Source organism: Panthera uncia, unplaced genomic scaffold, assembly GCF_023721935.1.
Source record: "Panthera uncia isolate 11264 unplaced genomic scaffold, Puncia_PCG_1.0 HiC_scaffold_1918, whole genome shotgun sequence".
NCBI classification, from domain to species: domain Eukaryota; kingdom Metazoa; phylum Chordata; class Mammalia; order Carnivora; family Felidae; genus Panthera; species Panthera uncia.
In genome coordinates, this window is record NW_026058600.1 from 10,825 (window position 1) to 24,312 (window position 13,488).

The 13,488-nt window shown below is 65.9% G+C and overlaps 1 protein-coding gene across 1 annotated transcript; it reads right to left on the minus strand.

Moving 5' to 3' along the window:
* Positions 1–248: 248 nt before the first annotated feature.
* On the minus strand, positions 249–11,490 carry LOC125917485 (WSC domain-containing protein 1-like). The gene is made up of 7 exons (XM_049623668.1): positions 11,462–11,490; positions 11,076–11,185; positions 10,066–10,187; positions 3,225–3,384; positions 2,731–2,895; positions 1,219–1,419; positions 249–667 (listed from the first exon to the last, which is right to left on the minus strand). The coding sequence occupies exons 1-7, from the start codon at positions 11,488–11,490 to the stop codon at positions 315–317; spliced, it is 1,140 nt and encodes a 379-aa protein (XP_049479625.1). The 3' UTR covers positions 249–314.
* Positions 11,491–13,488: the final 1,998 nt, after the last annotated feature.

Below are 13,488 nucleotides of genomic sequence, written 5' to 3' on the forward strand. Positions count from 1 at the left end.
CCGGCCAGTCCGCGGGGAGGGGAGAGGCGGGGCTGCGGACCGCGGTGCCTGGTGGTCTCCCCACACGCAGTCACCGGGAGTCACGTGCAGTCAGCGGCATCCACGAGCCCCCCCGCCCACGCCGGGTGCCCGCGGCGCCGATGCCCGCGTGGCCTGGTGTCCGGGCACAAGCCCGCAGCGGGGCCGGGCACCGGCGGGCGGGCGGGCGAGAGGCGGCGTGTGCGGACGCGCGTGTGAGCGCCGGGGGGGGGTCCCGCGGCGGGTGCCCGCCCGGCGGCCTCGGGGCTCGGGGCCGCAGCGAGGCCGCCGGGCCGTCATCTGGGCACGTACTCGCCCGGCAGCCCGGCCCCGCCGTGCTCGCGCAGCGCCCGGTCCACCGTCCGGATGTAGCCGTCGATGAGGGCCCTCATCTCGGGGGTGAAGGGCTCGGGGTCGTGGGGGCGCCGGCCGCGCCGCCAGAAGCTGCCCTCCTTGTTGTTCTCCACGCACAGCAGCCGCTCCTCGCTCACGGACACGTTGAGGAAGGCCACCATGTCCCGCAGCGTGGGCACCAGGCTGCGGCGCAGGTCCTCGTAGTGCACCACCAGCAGCCGCTTGCCGTAGCGCAGCCAGTCCAGCACGTGCGACGACCACCAGGCCGCGTAGCTGTTGACGAAGTCCGGCCACTCTGCGCGGGGGAGAAGGCGGGCGTCGGGCGTGTCCCGCGGGGGCGGGGGCGGGGGCGGGGGCGGGGCGCCAGCACGAGCCGCCAGCCGCCGGCGGCAGGACCCGCGGCCGAGCCCCGCGGCGAAGCCCCGCGAGATTTCTCCGCCCGCGAGCTAAGAAACCAGGTGGGCTTTTCGTCTTGTTCCGGCTTGTTTCGGAGGGGGACACGTGCAGAGGTCGAGATCACCCCCACAGGATCAGTTGCCGGAACAGGGCCGCCCCGGGGTCTGGGACGAGGGGACTGAGCCAAGGAGGGACCAGAGCTCAGCCTCCCCGCCTCCGGGGGGGGCGGGGTCAGCAAGGGGCGGGGACGGCTGGCGGCCACGGCGCAGACCACGGGGACGGGAGCACGGACCTGCTGGACGCAGCGGCCCCTCCGAGCGCTCGGTTCCCGGTCCTCACCGCCCTGACCCGTGTCTCCTCGAGCCATCGCCCACGGGCCAGACCCGGGGCCCCCCGGGCAGATCTGGGGAGCGAACCCGCGTGGGCCGCCCACCGACCCCTCCCGCCTACCTTTGCTCTTCCAGTTGCGGTCGGCCGCGTAGCCCAGGTGGCCGGCACATTTGCGGTTGAACTCGGCCACCAGGGACCTGTACGGGTTCCGGATCAGCAGGATGGCCGAGTCGAACATCTCGATTTCCCTGCGGCCGCTCTCGTGGGTCTTCACGCAGATGGTGCGCCGGCTCCGCCAGTGATCCTTCTCGCCCTTGAACCCTGCGGGGGCGGGGGAGGCCCCTGAGCGAGGCGTCGGGATTCCCCCCCCCCCCCCCCCCCCCCCCCCCCCCCCCCCCGCCCCGCAGAAGAGGAGCTGAACCCACTGCCACGAGACACCAGAGGCCGGGAGGCTGACCCGAGTCAGTCACGGCTGCAGGCTGGCCAGGGAAGAGACAGAGGCTCAGAGAGGGTGTGGACCTGCCCGCAATCACACAGCAGCACAGCCGCGGAGCCAGTCACACACGTGCCGACAAAGACAACCGTGCGCCCGTCTGTGCTGGACTTTACGTTGGGGGTAAAGGGGCTCAGCCTGGGTCTGGCTAAACAGCAGCCCTGGGGCCATGCTGAGCACGGGGGCTCATGGGAACACGGAGGAAGGGGCCGGTCGGGGGTGCAGAGGGATGTCACTGAAGGACTCCCAGGAAGGTGTCCCTGAACCCGCACTCCCGGCCGTGCCCCGACAGAGCCCCGGTCGGCCAGCCCGGGACACGTGCTCCTGAAACGAACACACGATTATCTTGGGCTCCTGGGGACCCAGGTCAGCAGGCGGGAGCCCTTGTACGTGGAGCAAACAGGCAGGGGCTCTCCGATGCCGGGAAGCACGGGCCCCCTGTGAATGTGGGTTCGCCCGCTGGAACTCAACACATTTCAAACGCACCCCTGCCACGGGCCAGACACCAGGGGCCTTCACCTTGGCTCCTTCTGGCGAACGGCTGGGGAGCTCCAGGGAACCCGAAGCCAGACCACGGCTGTAAACACTAGATCTGGTCCCTGACACCCTGGGGACTGAGGTGCTTTCCCACAGCGGCCACCCTGAACCGGCCCCGTAAGCCTCACAGGGAAGCCTCCGGGGCCATCGCATGCAGCGATTCTAGCCCCCGGGCCCCTTGGCAGATGGAGACCGCCAGCTGTGTGGACAGGTTAGGCCCCCTGGACCACAGGTGATGCTACAGCCTCGCGGGGGTCGGTCAGAGCGGGCAGGACCCCGGGGCGGGATCATCCAGCCACTACCCCCACCCCCGCCGTGGGTACAGGTGACACTTGGGACCCGAGGACCAGAGGCCTGGTTCAGGAACCAACTCCCCTGGCTTCTCCCACCAGACCAGACCCACCGCTGAGCCCAGGGCGTTAGGGAACCAGAGTCCAGGCGAGAATCCCAGAGAAACTGGCGTTAGCGCCCGATGACCCAGAAATGCATCTCCTGCAACTCAGACTCCGGCCACACGAGCGCAGCACCACGGCCCGGGGAGCCCCTCCCTGGCTCCCATCTACACTCGCTGCTTGGGGCCCCTGCCTGCGGCCCCCACTCACCCTTGTTGTACAGCGTCCCGTCAAAGTAGTAGCTGCCGGTGTAGAAGCCCGTGGCATGCTCGATGAGGTGCCGTACCCACGTGTTCCCGGCTCCCGGGAAGCTGGACAGAGCCACGAACACCTTGGACTTGGTGGGCAGGAACCTCCGGTCCGTGCAGCGAGTGTCTGAAAGGCCAGAGCTTGACCACGGACCGCCCCGCCAGGAACTGCTGACCCCAGACTCCCACTTCCCAGACGGGGAAACTGAGGCCCGGGGAGGGGGTTGCCACCCGTGCCTCGGCCGCAGAGACAGCCCCAGTGATGACGAGACCTCTGCGCACCACGGCCCCAAGATGGGACCACCCACCACCAGGCTAGGGATTGTGCCCAGATGCCCCCCCACCCACCGCGGCTCTGTACGCGGCCCCGGGGCATCTCTAGACCCGCAAGGCGCAAACGGGGGTAGAGCCTGGGGAGGGGGGGAGGAGGGGAGGGTCCTCGCAGTAGGAACTCACCCTGCACCGGCGTCTGGTAGACCTCGCAGTACTCAGCCTGCCTCGGGGCCTCGGGCCCCCGGCCACACAGCGAGCTGTCCACGGCGTCCCGAAGGCTGAACTGCGGCGTGGGGTAAGCGCAGTAGCACTCCCGGCCCCGGAGGACGGCCAGCGGGAACTCCTGGCGGGGAAGAGACGCATCCGGGGTGGGTGCGGGGCCTTGGCGGCTCATGCCGGGAGGCACACGCGGGATCGGCGGGGATGACGAGGCCCATCCTCCCCGTCCCACCCCGCGACCGGCTCCTGGCCTCTCCTGCAGTCCCCTGTCCCCTCTGGGAAGGCCGCCTCCGCAGAGGACGCAGCGGGGGCGCTGGGCGACCTCGGACAAGGTGCCGCACCTCTCTGGACTTCACCACCGAACAAGGGCAAGGAGACCGCCTTGCATGTTTGTTTCGGGGACGGGACGAGGAGGGTCCGACACCTGCATGACACTCAGGGCACTCAGCCCCACTCGCTCCTGCCTCTCGGCAGCCCGGGAGCGGCCAGGGAGGGAGACGGGAGGCACGGGAAGCGGCTCGCGGCTTCAGCAACGCCGCACAGACCTTTTTATTTTTTGCCCACAGCAAAATCTCATAAATAAATAAATAAAAGAAAATCAATAGTGTTTTCTCCGTGTGGTTTTGGCAAAGCCGAGGATCTCTGTCCACACTCAGAAAAGTCACCGGGCCCGGGCCCCGGTTGCCGGAGGGTGATGCGGAGCCTGGGGTGGGGGCTCCAGCCCGCTTGGGCGTGTTCCCCGCCCCCTCCCAGTGTTAGAAGCTTGAGAGCGGGACAGCCCCGCGTGGGCCCAGCGCGTCCCAGGGGCCCCTGCTCCCATCTCAGGACTTTGCCGTCCTCCGATGCTCGGGGCACCTGACAGTTTGAGTCCTGAAATTCTGCCCGTGGGCCCTCCTCCCAGGCCCCCAAAGCCCAGGATGGAGACCACCCCCCCTGTTGGGCGTGTGACGCTCTTTCTAGGTCAGACCCACCGAGAACGGACCCCTGTGAAGATCCCCCGCTGCAGCGGCCCCAGCCCTCACCGGTCACTCGCTCGGCCACGGGGCCGGGGTCAGCCAGTGTTGGGGTGCAGGGCCGGGGCCTGGATGGGGGTGCAGAGCAGAGCCTGGCAAGCCCTCCAGCAGCTGCAGCGGGGGGGGGGCATCACCCCCCACCATCCCTCAGCACGACGCGGAATACGTCCCCACCTGATGTTCTAACCCAGCCTCAGAACGGGACTGTATCCCGGGACAGCGCCTTTGCGGACGTAGTTCAGGTAAAATACGGCGGGGGAAGGGGGGGGGGCTCCAATCTAATCTAACTGGCGTCATCGTAAGAAGAGATTAAGACACAGATGGACAGAACACCGTGTAAAGACACAGGGAAAAGACCATCTCAGCCCACAGGCCTGAGAAGAAACCCCCCATCTGGGGCTTCTGGCTTCCAGAACCGGGAGAAACAAGCCTGTGTCGTGCAAGCCCTCGTCCATGGGACGTTGTTCAGACAGCCTGGTGAGCTCTGACACCGGGGTCCTTACTGGCCCACACACGGCAGGCCCGTGCCCACCTCAGGGCCTTTGCACCTGCTGTGCCTTCGGCCTGGAACGTCCTGCCCCCGGCCACCCTTTTCCAAGCCCACTTTTCAGAGAGGCCTTCGCTGACCACCCTGTTCCGTGCCTCAACGCCCTTCCCACCCTCACAGGACCCCTGTGCCCTTGCTGAGCTCTCTGGTTCTGCTTCACTGCGAGGTGGGACTTCGGGACCACAGTGAAACACTCTGCCCCGCGAGAACTGTCCAGTCTGCTCTGACGCACACGCAGCAAGGCCCCCGGCGGTTCCTTCACACGCGCGGTTCATCGGCCCTCCCCACGCCCTCCCTCCCGCCAACGGCCTCTGGGCCAATCCAGTCTGTCCCACGGCGTCCTATGGACAGGATCCCTCGGTGCGAACTTGGCATCTGGTTCCCTTCGCTCAGAATCACGTGTGCAAATCCCCAGCAGAGACCACGCCCCGGAGAACGCCTAACGGATGCCTGAGGGACGAACGGCGAAGGAGGGAAGGAACTAATGGGCGAAGCGCCCCCCCCACCGACAGGTGCTGGTAACACACTTGGGGGTGAGCCCTCTGGGGTGGCCTGAGCCCCAGCTCCACCTAAGCCCTCCTGCCACCAGGTTCCCGGGCGCCGGTGTCCTGGACGTCCTGCTCAGGCACGAAAAGGCCAGCACGCGGGACCCCTCGCCAGCTGCGGTGGCTGCCCCGCGACCCTGCGCCCCACCCGGCAGCGACCCTGGCCCCTCCGCTCCCTCGAGTGGATTAAACGGTCAAGTTCCCTGTCGTGTGCGCAGCAAGGGGGGACTGGAGACAGTAATGTGGTTTTATTTACAACATAACCGCTTCAGGACATCACCGGATTCCGAAAACACGGAACAATTTTCAGCCCCTTGGGGATTTCTAGGACACGATTTCCATAAAAATTAAATATTGATGAATCTCCTCTCCGCCAGCCTCCCCGCTGCCCCCTCCCCCACCCGGGCTTCAGAGTCAGAGGAGAGAGCGCGGCGATGGGAGACGGAGGCAGGAGGTGGAGGACGGAGACGTGGGGCTGTTTCCGTCACAGGGACAAAGCGGAGCCTGCTCGGGCTGCGTGGGGTCAGGGGGTGCACGCCCCCCGGAACTGCATGTGGGGCCTGCCGTGCGGGGCGGGGGGCTGCCTGTGGGCAACGGGCACTGGGTCACAGCAAGAGCTGGGCTCTCCGTACGCGAGGGGTGGTCGCGGCCGGGGGTCAGGGAGGGGACGTCCCACCGGGCCGTCTGGGTCTCATCACCTCTGTCTCCATCCTCCTGGAGCGCCTTTCTCAGGGTCTCCAGGATTACAGGGAATTACAAAGACGTGAGATTTCAGAAGGGGAAACTGAGGCGTGGAAGCAGGGGGCGAGCTGCCCAAGACCTCAGGCCGTGAGAGGGCGAGCAGGGACAGAAGCTTCTGGACTCCCAGCCCCGGGTTCTGCCACACACCACGTTCAACTCCGTGGACACGGACACACGAACGGTGGGGTTTTTGGTGAAATCTTTGAACCAGCACGGAGCTCGCCGTGACCCTTCTCTCCGGAGGCCGGTCTGGACATCCAGGCCCAAACGGGAGAGATGCTGCGGGAGGAGGGCGAGTCAGGGCGAACGGGAGCCTGTCTGCTGAGCCTGTCACTGAGCGTGTATCCTCCTGCGTGGCTGCAAAGTGGGGACCGTGTGGGTGGAGGGGCAGCCGTGCAGGCAGGACCTGTGGCTTCGAATCGCGTCCATGAGAATCCGTGAGAATGCCACGGCTTGGGGCCATGAGACTGGCCAGGACCTCGAGGCGGGACGTGGCCATGCAGGGACACGTGCCCGGGTCGCTGACTCTGAAGCCACCGTCCACGGTCCATCCTCGGAATGGGGCCAGAAGAGTCGCTTCTCAGAATGTGCCGGAAGGCTCACAAGCACATGCAAGAAATGCACAAATCCTTCACTCCAGGAATTCCAGAAACGTCTGATGACACAGCCCGAGGAAACAGCTGGGACCCTGCTCACAGGTGGGCCTTCGGGAACGAGTTCTATGCAACAGCCGGGCAGCAAAGGCAGAGCCCTGAGGCCCAGCAGTGGGGGGCGAGGGTCCTGGCAGCCACGCAGGATGCACCCAGCCCAGGGAAGAAACGGAGGGCAAGGTTTAATCTTCAAGAAACGAATCCCCGTACACTTGGAATACAAGACCAGAGGACGGGAAACCTCACTGGTGGTTTTCTCTGACGTTGCTACAGTTATAGGTGAGGTTTAACTGTGCGTCTCCAAATTTTTAAAATTTTCAAAAATAGATATGCATTACTTCTGTAGCCACCAACCCCCCACCAAAAACCGGTAAACGTTCTTTAAAGACACACGTAGTATAACGTGGACAGGTTTAGCACAGAAAGGGTACGAAACACAAAGCCGAGCCGGACAGCGGCCTCCTGAAAGGACAGCGCAGCCTTCTCGCGAAGGGAAAACGTCCCGACATCGAGGCGGTGAATCCACAGAACCCAGACCCGGACAGACCCAACCCCTGGCAGAGCGGGGAGGCCGTGGGCCCACATGGGACCGGCTGCACCTGCCGGGATCCAGGCGGGTCAGGCAGGGCCACGGCGGCGCAGAGAACAAGCCGGCCTGCCCACGGAGCTGGATTCCCTCCGTGGCCCGGCCGCGGGGCCTGCGCACAAACACCGGGGCCCGAGATCGACCACCCCAGGTCCAGGCTGGTGGTGGGTGAACACCTGAGCTCCCCTGTTCACCTTCTTCTGGCCCGATGGAGCAGGTCAGAGCGTCCGCGAGAACGGAGACCGGCGGGTGTCTCCCCACGACCCCCGAAAATCCGACGAGACCGCTTCACTGTGTTCACGCTCACACGACACGGACCCCTGCCGGCAGAGTCAGGCCGTCCGGCCGCGGAGAGCACCCCGAATTGTTCTTTTTCTGCCCAGCCACACCCCCGGAGCTCCCTGAAACCTCACGACCGACCGGCAAGCCACAGTAGAGGCGATCCTCCGCGCTGGGGAGGGGGAGCTGGGAGGCGGCCCCCTCCCTCACTGGCCTTCCTGAAGCCCCACCGATCCCAGCCGTGGCTCCACGGTGAGTGTCCTGCACCGCAGCCCGTGGACACACCTCCGGTGGCCGTGTGGCCCGCGGCGCGCGGTACTCGCGTCCTAGGTGTCTGCAACCTTTCCGCCAAATCTTCGGGGTTTGTGGCCTCGGCGCCGCTGGCCTTCCTGGGGCGTGGCGCTCGCCAGGGGCGGCTCCGCCCGCAGGGGACAGTCCGGCTGTCACACAGGGTGGGGGAGCTGCCGGCAGGTGGCGGGTAGGGGCGGGAGGTACCGACTCATCCTAAAACGAGGATCTACCCGAAGCGCCTTCACCGCGCCAGGAACCCCGCCCTGGACTGAGGCGGGAGCCCCCAGACTCCGGCGGAAACCGCACGAGGGCTGCCGGAGGGGGGGCCGCCCCGAGGGCGAACCCCGTTACACGACGCCCCGGGGCGTGCCGAGGGGCAGGGGGCCGCGGTCCGGCAGCAAACGCCACTCCGCTGGGTAGAAGGTGGCTCTACCTGGACGCGGCGCCCCCGCCCACCTGGATCCGCCCCCGGCTGCGCCCCCGCCCCCCGGCCGGCCGTCCCCGAGGGTCCACACCGAGCACCCGCAGGGCGTCTCACCTGCGGCCGTGGAGCTCCTTCCACGCCCGCCCCGCCGCGCACGGTCACGGGCCCTCTTTCCGGCCTGGGCGTGGCCCGGCGCCCTCCGCACACACGCAGCCCCCGCCCCCTCGCCTTCCCGGGGACACGCCCGCGTCCTCCGGCTCCGTCCCTCCCCGAAGCTGTGGACCACCCCAGGCCCCTTCGCCGGCTCCTGGCGCCGACCTCGGCCCCTCCCCGGCTGTGACCCCGTGTCCCCCCGCCCCGGGCTCTGCCCGCACCCCCGGGGGCGAAAACAGCCAGAACGCTTAACAGCGGGCAACTGGTTAACTCTACAGGATGTCCGCGCGGGGGACAGGGGACCGGAAGGCCCCTCGGTGCTAGCGCGGAGCGGTCCTCGGCCCAGGAACGGGAGCTGCCCCGTCCCCCCCCCCCCCATGCCACTGGGAGGGGGGAGGGCAGCACAGGAAGCCCAGCGCGGTGTGGAGACTGGGCCCCGGCCTGCCCCACTTCCCGGAGCCGGCTGGTTCTGGGGGCATGTGGGGGTCCCCCTCGGGGGAGTGTGTCCCCTCGGAACCCCGGGAGGTTAAAGCCGGTCACGCGGGGCACCTCCAGGTTTGCAGACTGAGGCAGCCTGGTCTGGACCTGCCTGCCGAGTCCCTACGATACCGGGTGGGGGAGGCTCTCGGGGGAGGGGAGGGGGGGGTCTGTGACAGCTGGTGTAGTGTCCCCCTACCCACGGCTCTGCTCCTGTGCAGGGGAGCAGGGGCCCCGGCCAGTTGTGAGCCCGAGGGCACCCCAGCACCCGCAACGGCTGGAGACGCAGAGACCCGCGTCAAAGGCTGTGGTCTGGGAGGACAGTACACATGAAAGGCTCCGTCTGGGGTCCGAGGGATGCATCTCAAGAGGAACCAGGGAGGGTGCGTCCCTCTGGGCTCCCCAGCCTGCCTCCTGCACCTCCCAATCTGCAGGGTCAGAAGCACGGGCCCAAATGGGCCCAAATGCCCCCTGCCCCTGGTAGGGGTGCCGTGACCTCGGGCAGCGTGCTCCAGCTTCTCGACCTGCGTTCCCACTGCTACAAACGCAGAGTCCCAGCGCCCATGGCTTCCTGCCACCCCCCGGGGGGCCACTCTGGGGCTGGCCGCTGGACCCAGCCCCCGACCTCCGTGCTCTGCGGGTCTCGTCACTTACGAGCCCCATCTGGCCTTGACGGGGTGTCCCACCCAGAGCTACCGTGTGAGGCAGGGACAGTGGCCTTAGAGCCCGGCCCAGCCTCTGCAGAGTCGCACCTCCCGTGAGCCCGGGCTGGGCCAAAGGTGCACCTGTGCCCACAGTCCCTGAAGCCAGGTTCAGGGCCCGGCCCTGTCCCCGATCCCCGAGCCAGCACGTGTCACCAACAAACCCCATCATTTAACAACTGACACCTGTGTCGGAGCTCCCATACGGGAAGGCACGGTCCCGCCAGCCTCAAATCCGCCGACCGCGCCCCTGCCAGCCTGGGGGACCCACGCTAGCCACGGCCACGTGGCCCTCCCTCTCCTGTCTCCTCGGTCCCGAGAATCCGCATCCGGCACGGCACCTGCCCCTCGGCCTCCCGCCCCCCGCATCCCCGCACACACTCGTTACAGGACCTTACTTTCTGGGAACAAAATCCCGAGCACGCCTCTGCTGTCGCGTTGGGCTGCAACAGGGAGTCGGGGAAGGTGTGGGTGCCGTTCTCTGGCAACCTGAAGCATCCGCGGTACGTGACGGTCCTCCCTGCGGGGACAAAACGGTTTCTGGTGAGAAATGGTGCCCGTCGCCGGGAAACGGTGGCTTCGTGGTCTGAAATGGGTGCTAACATGCTCAGAGGAGCAAGTTTCAAACCAGAAAGCAGACCGCCCCGGAGAGGGTGTGGGCGAGCCGGACTCCTGAGACCACGGTGCCCAAACCTTGTCACCCGCGGTCACCCTCGTCACAGGGGCCACGTGGCTGCAGCTGTTGACCTCAGGCCTGCTTCTCCTGCCAGCTCTGGGGATGGGGTCCATCCTTCCTTCCTTCCCTCCTTCCTTCTTTCCCTCTCTCCTTCCTTCCTTCCTTCCTTCCTTCCCTCCTTCCTTCTTTCCCTCTCTCCTTCCTTCCTTCCTTCCTTCCCTCCTTCCTTCTTTCCCTCTCCTTCCTTCCTTCCTTCCTTCCTTCCCTCCTTCCCTCCCTCCTTCCTTCTCTCTCTCCTTCTTTCCTTCCTTCCTTCCCTCCTTCCTTCTTTCCCTCTCTCCTTCCTTCCTTCCTCCCTTCCCTCCTTCTCTCCTTCCTTCTTTCCCTCTCTCCTTCCTTCCTTCCTTCCTTCCTTCCTTCCTTCCCTCCCTCCTTCCTTCTCTCTCTCCTTCCTTCCACAAATCTGGATCAAGCATCCCTTACATGCCAGATTCTATAGTACGTGACCCAAGAGGCCGGTATTCTGGAAAATTCTATGTTCCCACAGCACAGGTGTGAGAACTACATCTGTTGATGTGAAATCCCGCCACCATTCCCCCCCCCCACCCCACCAGCAACCGCTGTGCTGCCAGGTCAGACCCGCTTGTTGTCTCTGATCCTGAATTCCCACCAGGCCCCACGAATGCTCAAGCCCGTGTTAGAGGAAGCCTCCAGCCATGTCGTCATCCAGACCTTCTGGTGGAAACGTCCAGCCCCTAGCTAGCTTCCTTGATGAACCTTCTGGAATGTTTCGGCTCCGAGGGCTCGTGCCCCTTCCGCATTCATCAGGGTTTCTCAGATGCCTGCCTCACTCTTGTGCCCCCCACGCCCCAGCAGCAGCCGGCACCCCCGGAGGCGTCTCCGTGCACAACTGTGGAACAGGACCAGGCCTGGGGCCTGGGAGCCCGCCCGGTGGGCCACGGCTCTGTGGCCTGGGCACCAGGGCGCGGCCCCTTCCCCGACTGCAGCGGGCCCTACAAGTGCCCAGCGAGTGGACGGCAGGGGATGGGGCACGGGAGGCGTGGGGTAACCCGCCTCAGGCTGGTGGTTGAGTGGCGCCGGCTGTCTGTGCACGGCACCGTGTCACTGGCCGGGGAGAGCCCGCCATCCCCTTGCGCCCAGGGGACAGTCCAGGGCCTCCCGGGGCACGAGGGCACCTCCAAGGTGAGGCGCTGCTGAGCTGCACTTCTGGGCACTCACTGCCCAGGGGCGCGTCCGTGGGTCTCCCTCCTGTGAGTGCTCCCTGCCAGCGAGAAGCTGAAATTTAAGGCGGGTGGTCACCCGGGCAGCTCATGACTCAGACCCTGTCTGCTCGGTCCCTTGAGGAGGACGGGCGAAGGGCAGCCAGCCGGCCCACAGCCTGCGGGAGGGGCAGCCTCACACCGTTTCAACATTAACCGTGACGGCAGGCGCAGCCGACCCAAGACCTGGGGCCGGCTTGAGTGACCGGGCCACGTGGCCCCAGTGAGTGGGCAGCCTGGAGCCAAACGGCGACGTTTGAGTCGGCGGCGGGGCACACAGGAGGGGCCGGCAGGGCAGCCCGGAGCCCCCGTGTGGACGGTGTCCGAACCCAGGAAGGTCAAAGGTCCGAGAGGCCAGCCAGGAGGCCCACGCAAACGTGCAGGTGACGGTGCAGGGCTCCGGTTCTCCACAGGCAGGCGTCGACGAGTGTCCGCTGAGATGACGGCTCATCAGCGAATCCACAGTGCGTGGTCAGGACCTCCATGCCGTCGCGGATGCCCGTCCCGAATGCCCGTCCCGAGTCCTTGATCGCATCCTGTCTGAACACAGACACCACGCAGAGCGCCAGCACTGGCTTTCACGATCACCCAGAGTCGGAGCAGCGGGGTTCCGTCCCGCTGGGCAGGCTGGCTGGTGGCACAGAGAGCCGGGGACCCCCCTGCCGTCCCGGCCCTCCTCCAAGCTGGGTCCCGGCCCTCCGGGAGCATGCCACGGCCGGGAGGCACTGTAGCGGACGCTGGGCGGTCCCACCTCAGCCAGGGGCGGGGGAGGTCTCCCAGGTTCTGACTTCTTCCCACTCCCAGCCTGGCCGTCCCCACCGCGACAAGGACGCTCCGACGTGGGCAGGTATTTTGGAAAGAGGCTTTCGACGATCACGTTACGGGGATCCGGGCTGAATCGTCTTGCAGTGAGGATGCATTGGAGTTTCAGTCGCGCCTCGCTGGGCACTTGCAGTGGAAATCTGGGGGGTTCACTGTGGCTGCCCGGAGCGTCAGCTCACTGCCCCTCGCGGTTGGTGACTGCCTCCTGTGTCCTGTAATTTGGGATCGTAAGCTCGTCTTCAGTGAGGAATTATCTACGGGAGCTCCATTCGCCTGGGCCGGTGGCGCAGCTCTAAAGAGACTGCATTTGCTGTGTCGGTACCTCCACGCCGCCCAGAGCCAACTGTCAAGCCGGGGCATCGGGACCAGGCAGGCGGTAAAGAATCTGAACGTCAAGCAAAACTCACCCAAATGCAACCCTGCGATTACAAATTCTTAGCAAGGGTTTTGCTTTGGTTGTTGTTTTGTTTTTAATTTCACCTCCAGCTGAGGTCAAAACACATGGGTTTTTGTACCCTTTCTGAACTGGTAGGTGGTATTTTCTTTTGAATCTAAGATTGCACAGATTTATACTGGAGTGGAATTCTGTGCGCGGAGCTCTCAGTCCAACCCCACCCCACAGGCCCACAGCCTCCTTTCCTGCCCGACTTGGACGCTAAACCCTAAGCTTCGCTTTCCTTCTTTTGGTGGGAGCTCGGCTGCACACGAGAAACGACAGCTAGGAAACTTCCAGGCCCTCCGGTAGGCCTCACTGCTGCAGATCTAGGTCTGCCTGAGCACTTCACGGAAGAGACCGGCACCAGAGAGGCAGACCAAGCTGCCTGAGGCCACACGGCATGTCCCAGACCTACCTGGGCTGCCAGATCAGAGGCTCTCTCCCGCCAGCCCACAAGGAAGCTATGCCTGGGCCTGAGCCCAAGCAGCCCTTCGCAGAGCCTAAGCGGCCCCTCGCCGCCACGTGAGCCTGCCCCCCCAGTCCGCACGCGAGCTCGCCGCCCCCCCGCAAAGGCGTTGGGATAGAGAGGGCACAGGTTCTTCCCAGA

Excerpts from the sequence above, each read along its gene's own strand:
- LOC125917485 (XM_049623668.1), bottom strand. The coding sequence starts at position 11,490 with ATGGCGGGCTCTCCCCGGCCAGTGACACG. Across the intron at positions 3,385-10,065 it reads CGGGATTTTGTTCCCAGAAA|GAGTTCCCGCTGGCCGTCCT; the intron begins GTAAGGTCCTGT and ends CTTCCCCGCCAG. Across the intron at positions 668-1,218 it reads CCGCAACTGGAAGAGCAAAG|AGTGGCCGGACTTCGTCAAC; the intron begins GTAGGCGGGAGG and ends TCCCCCGCGCAG.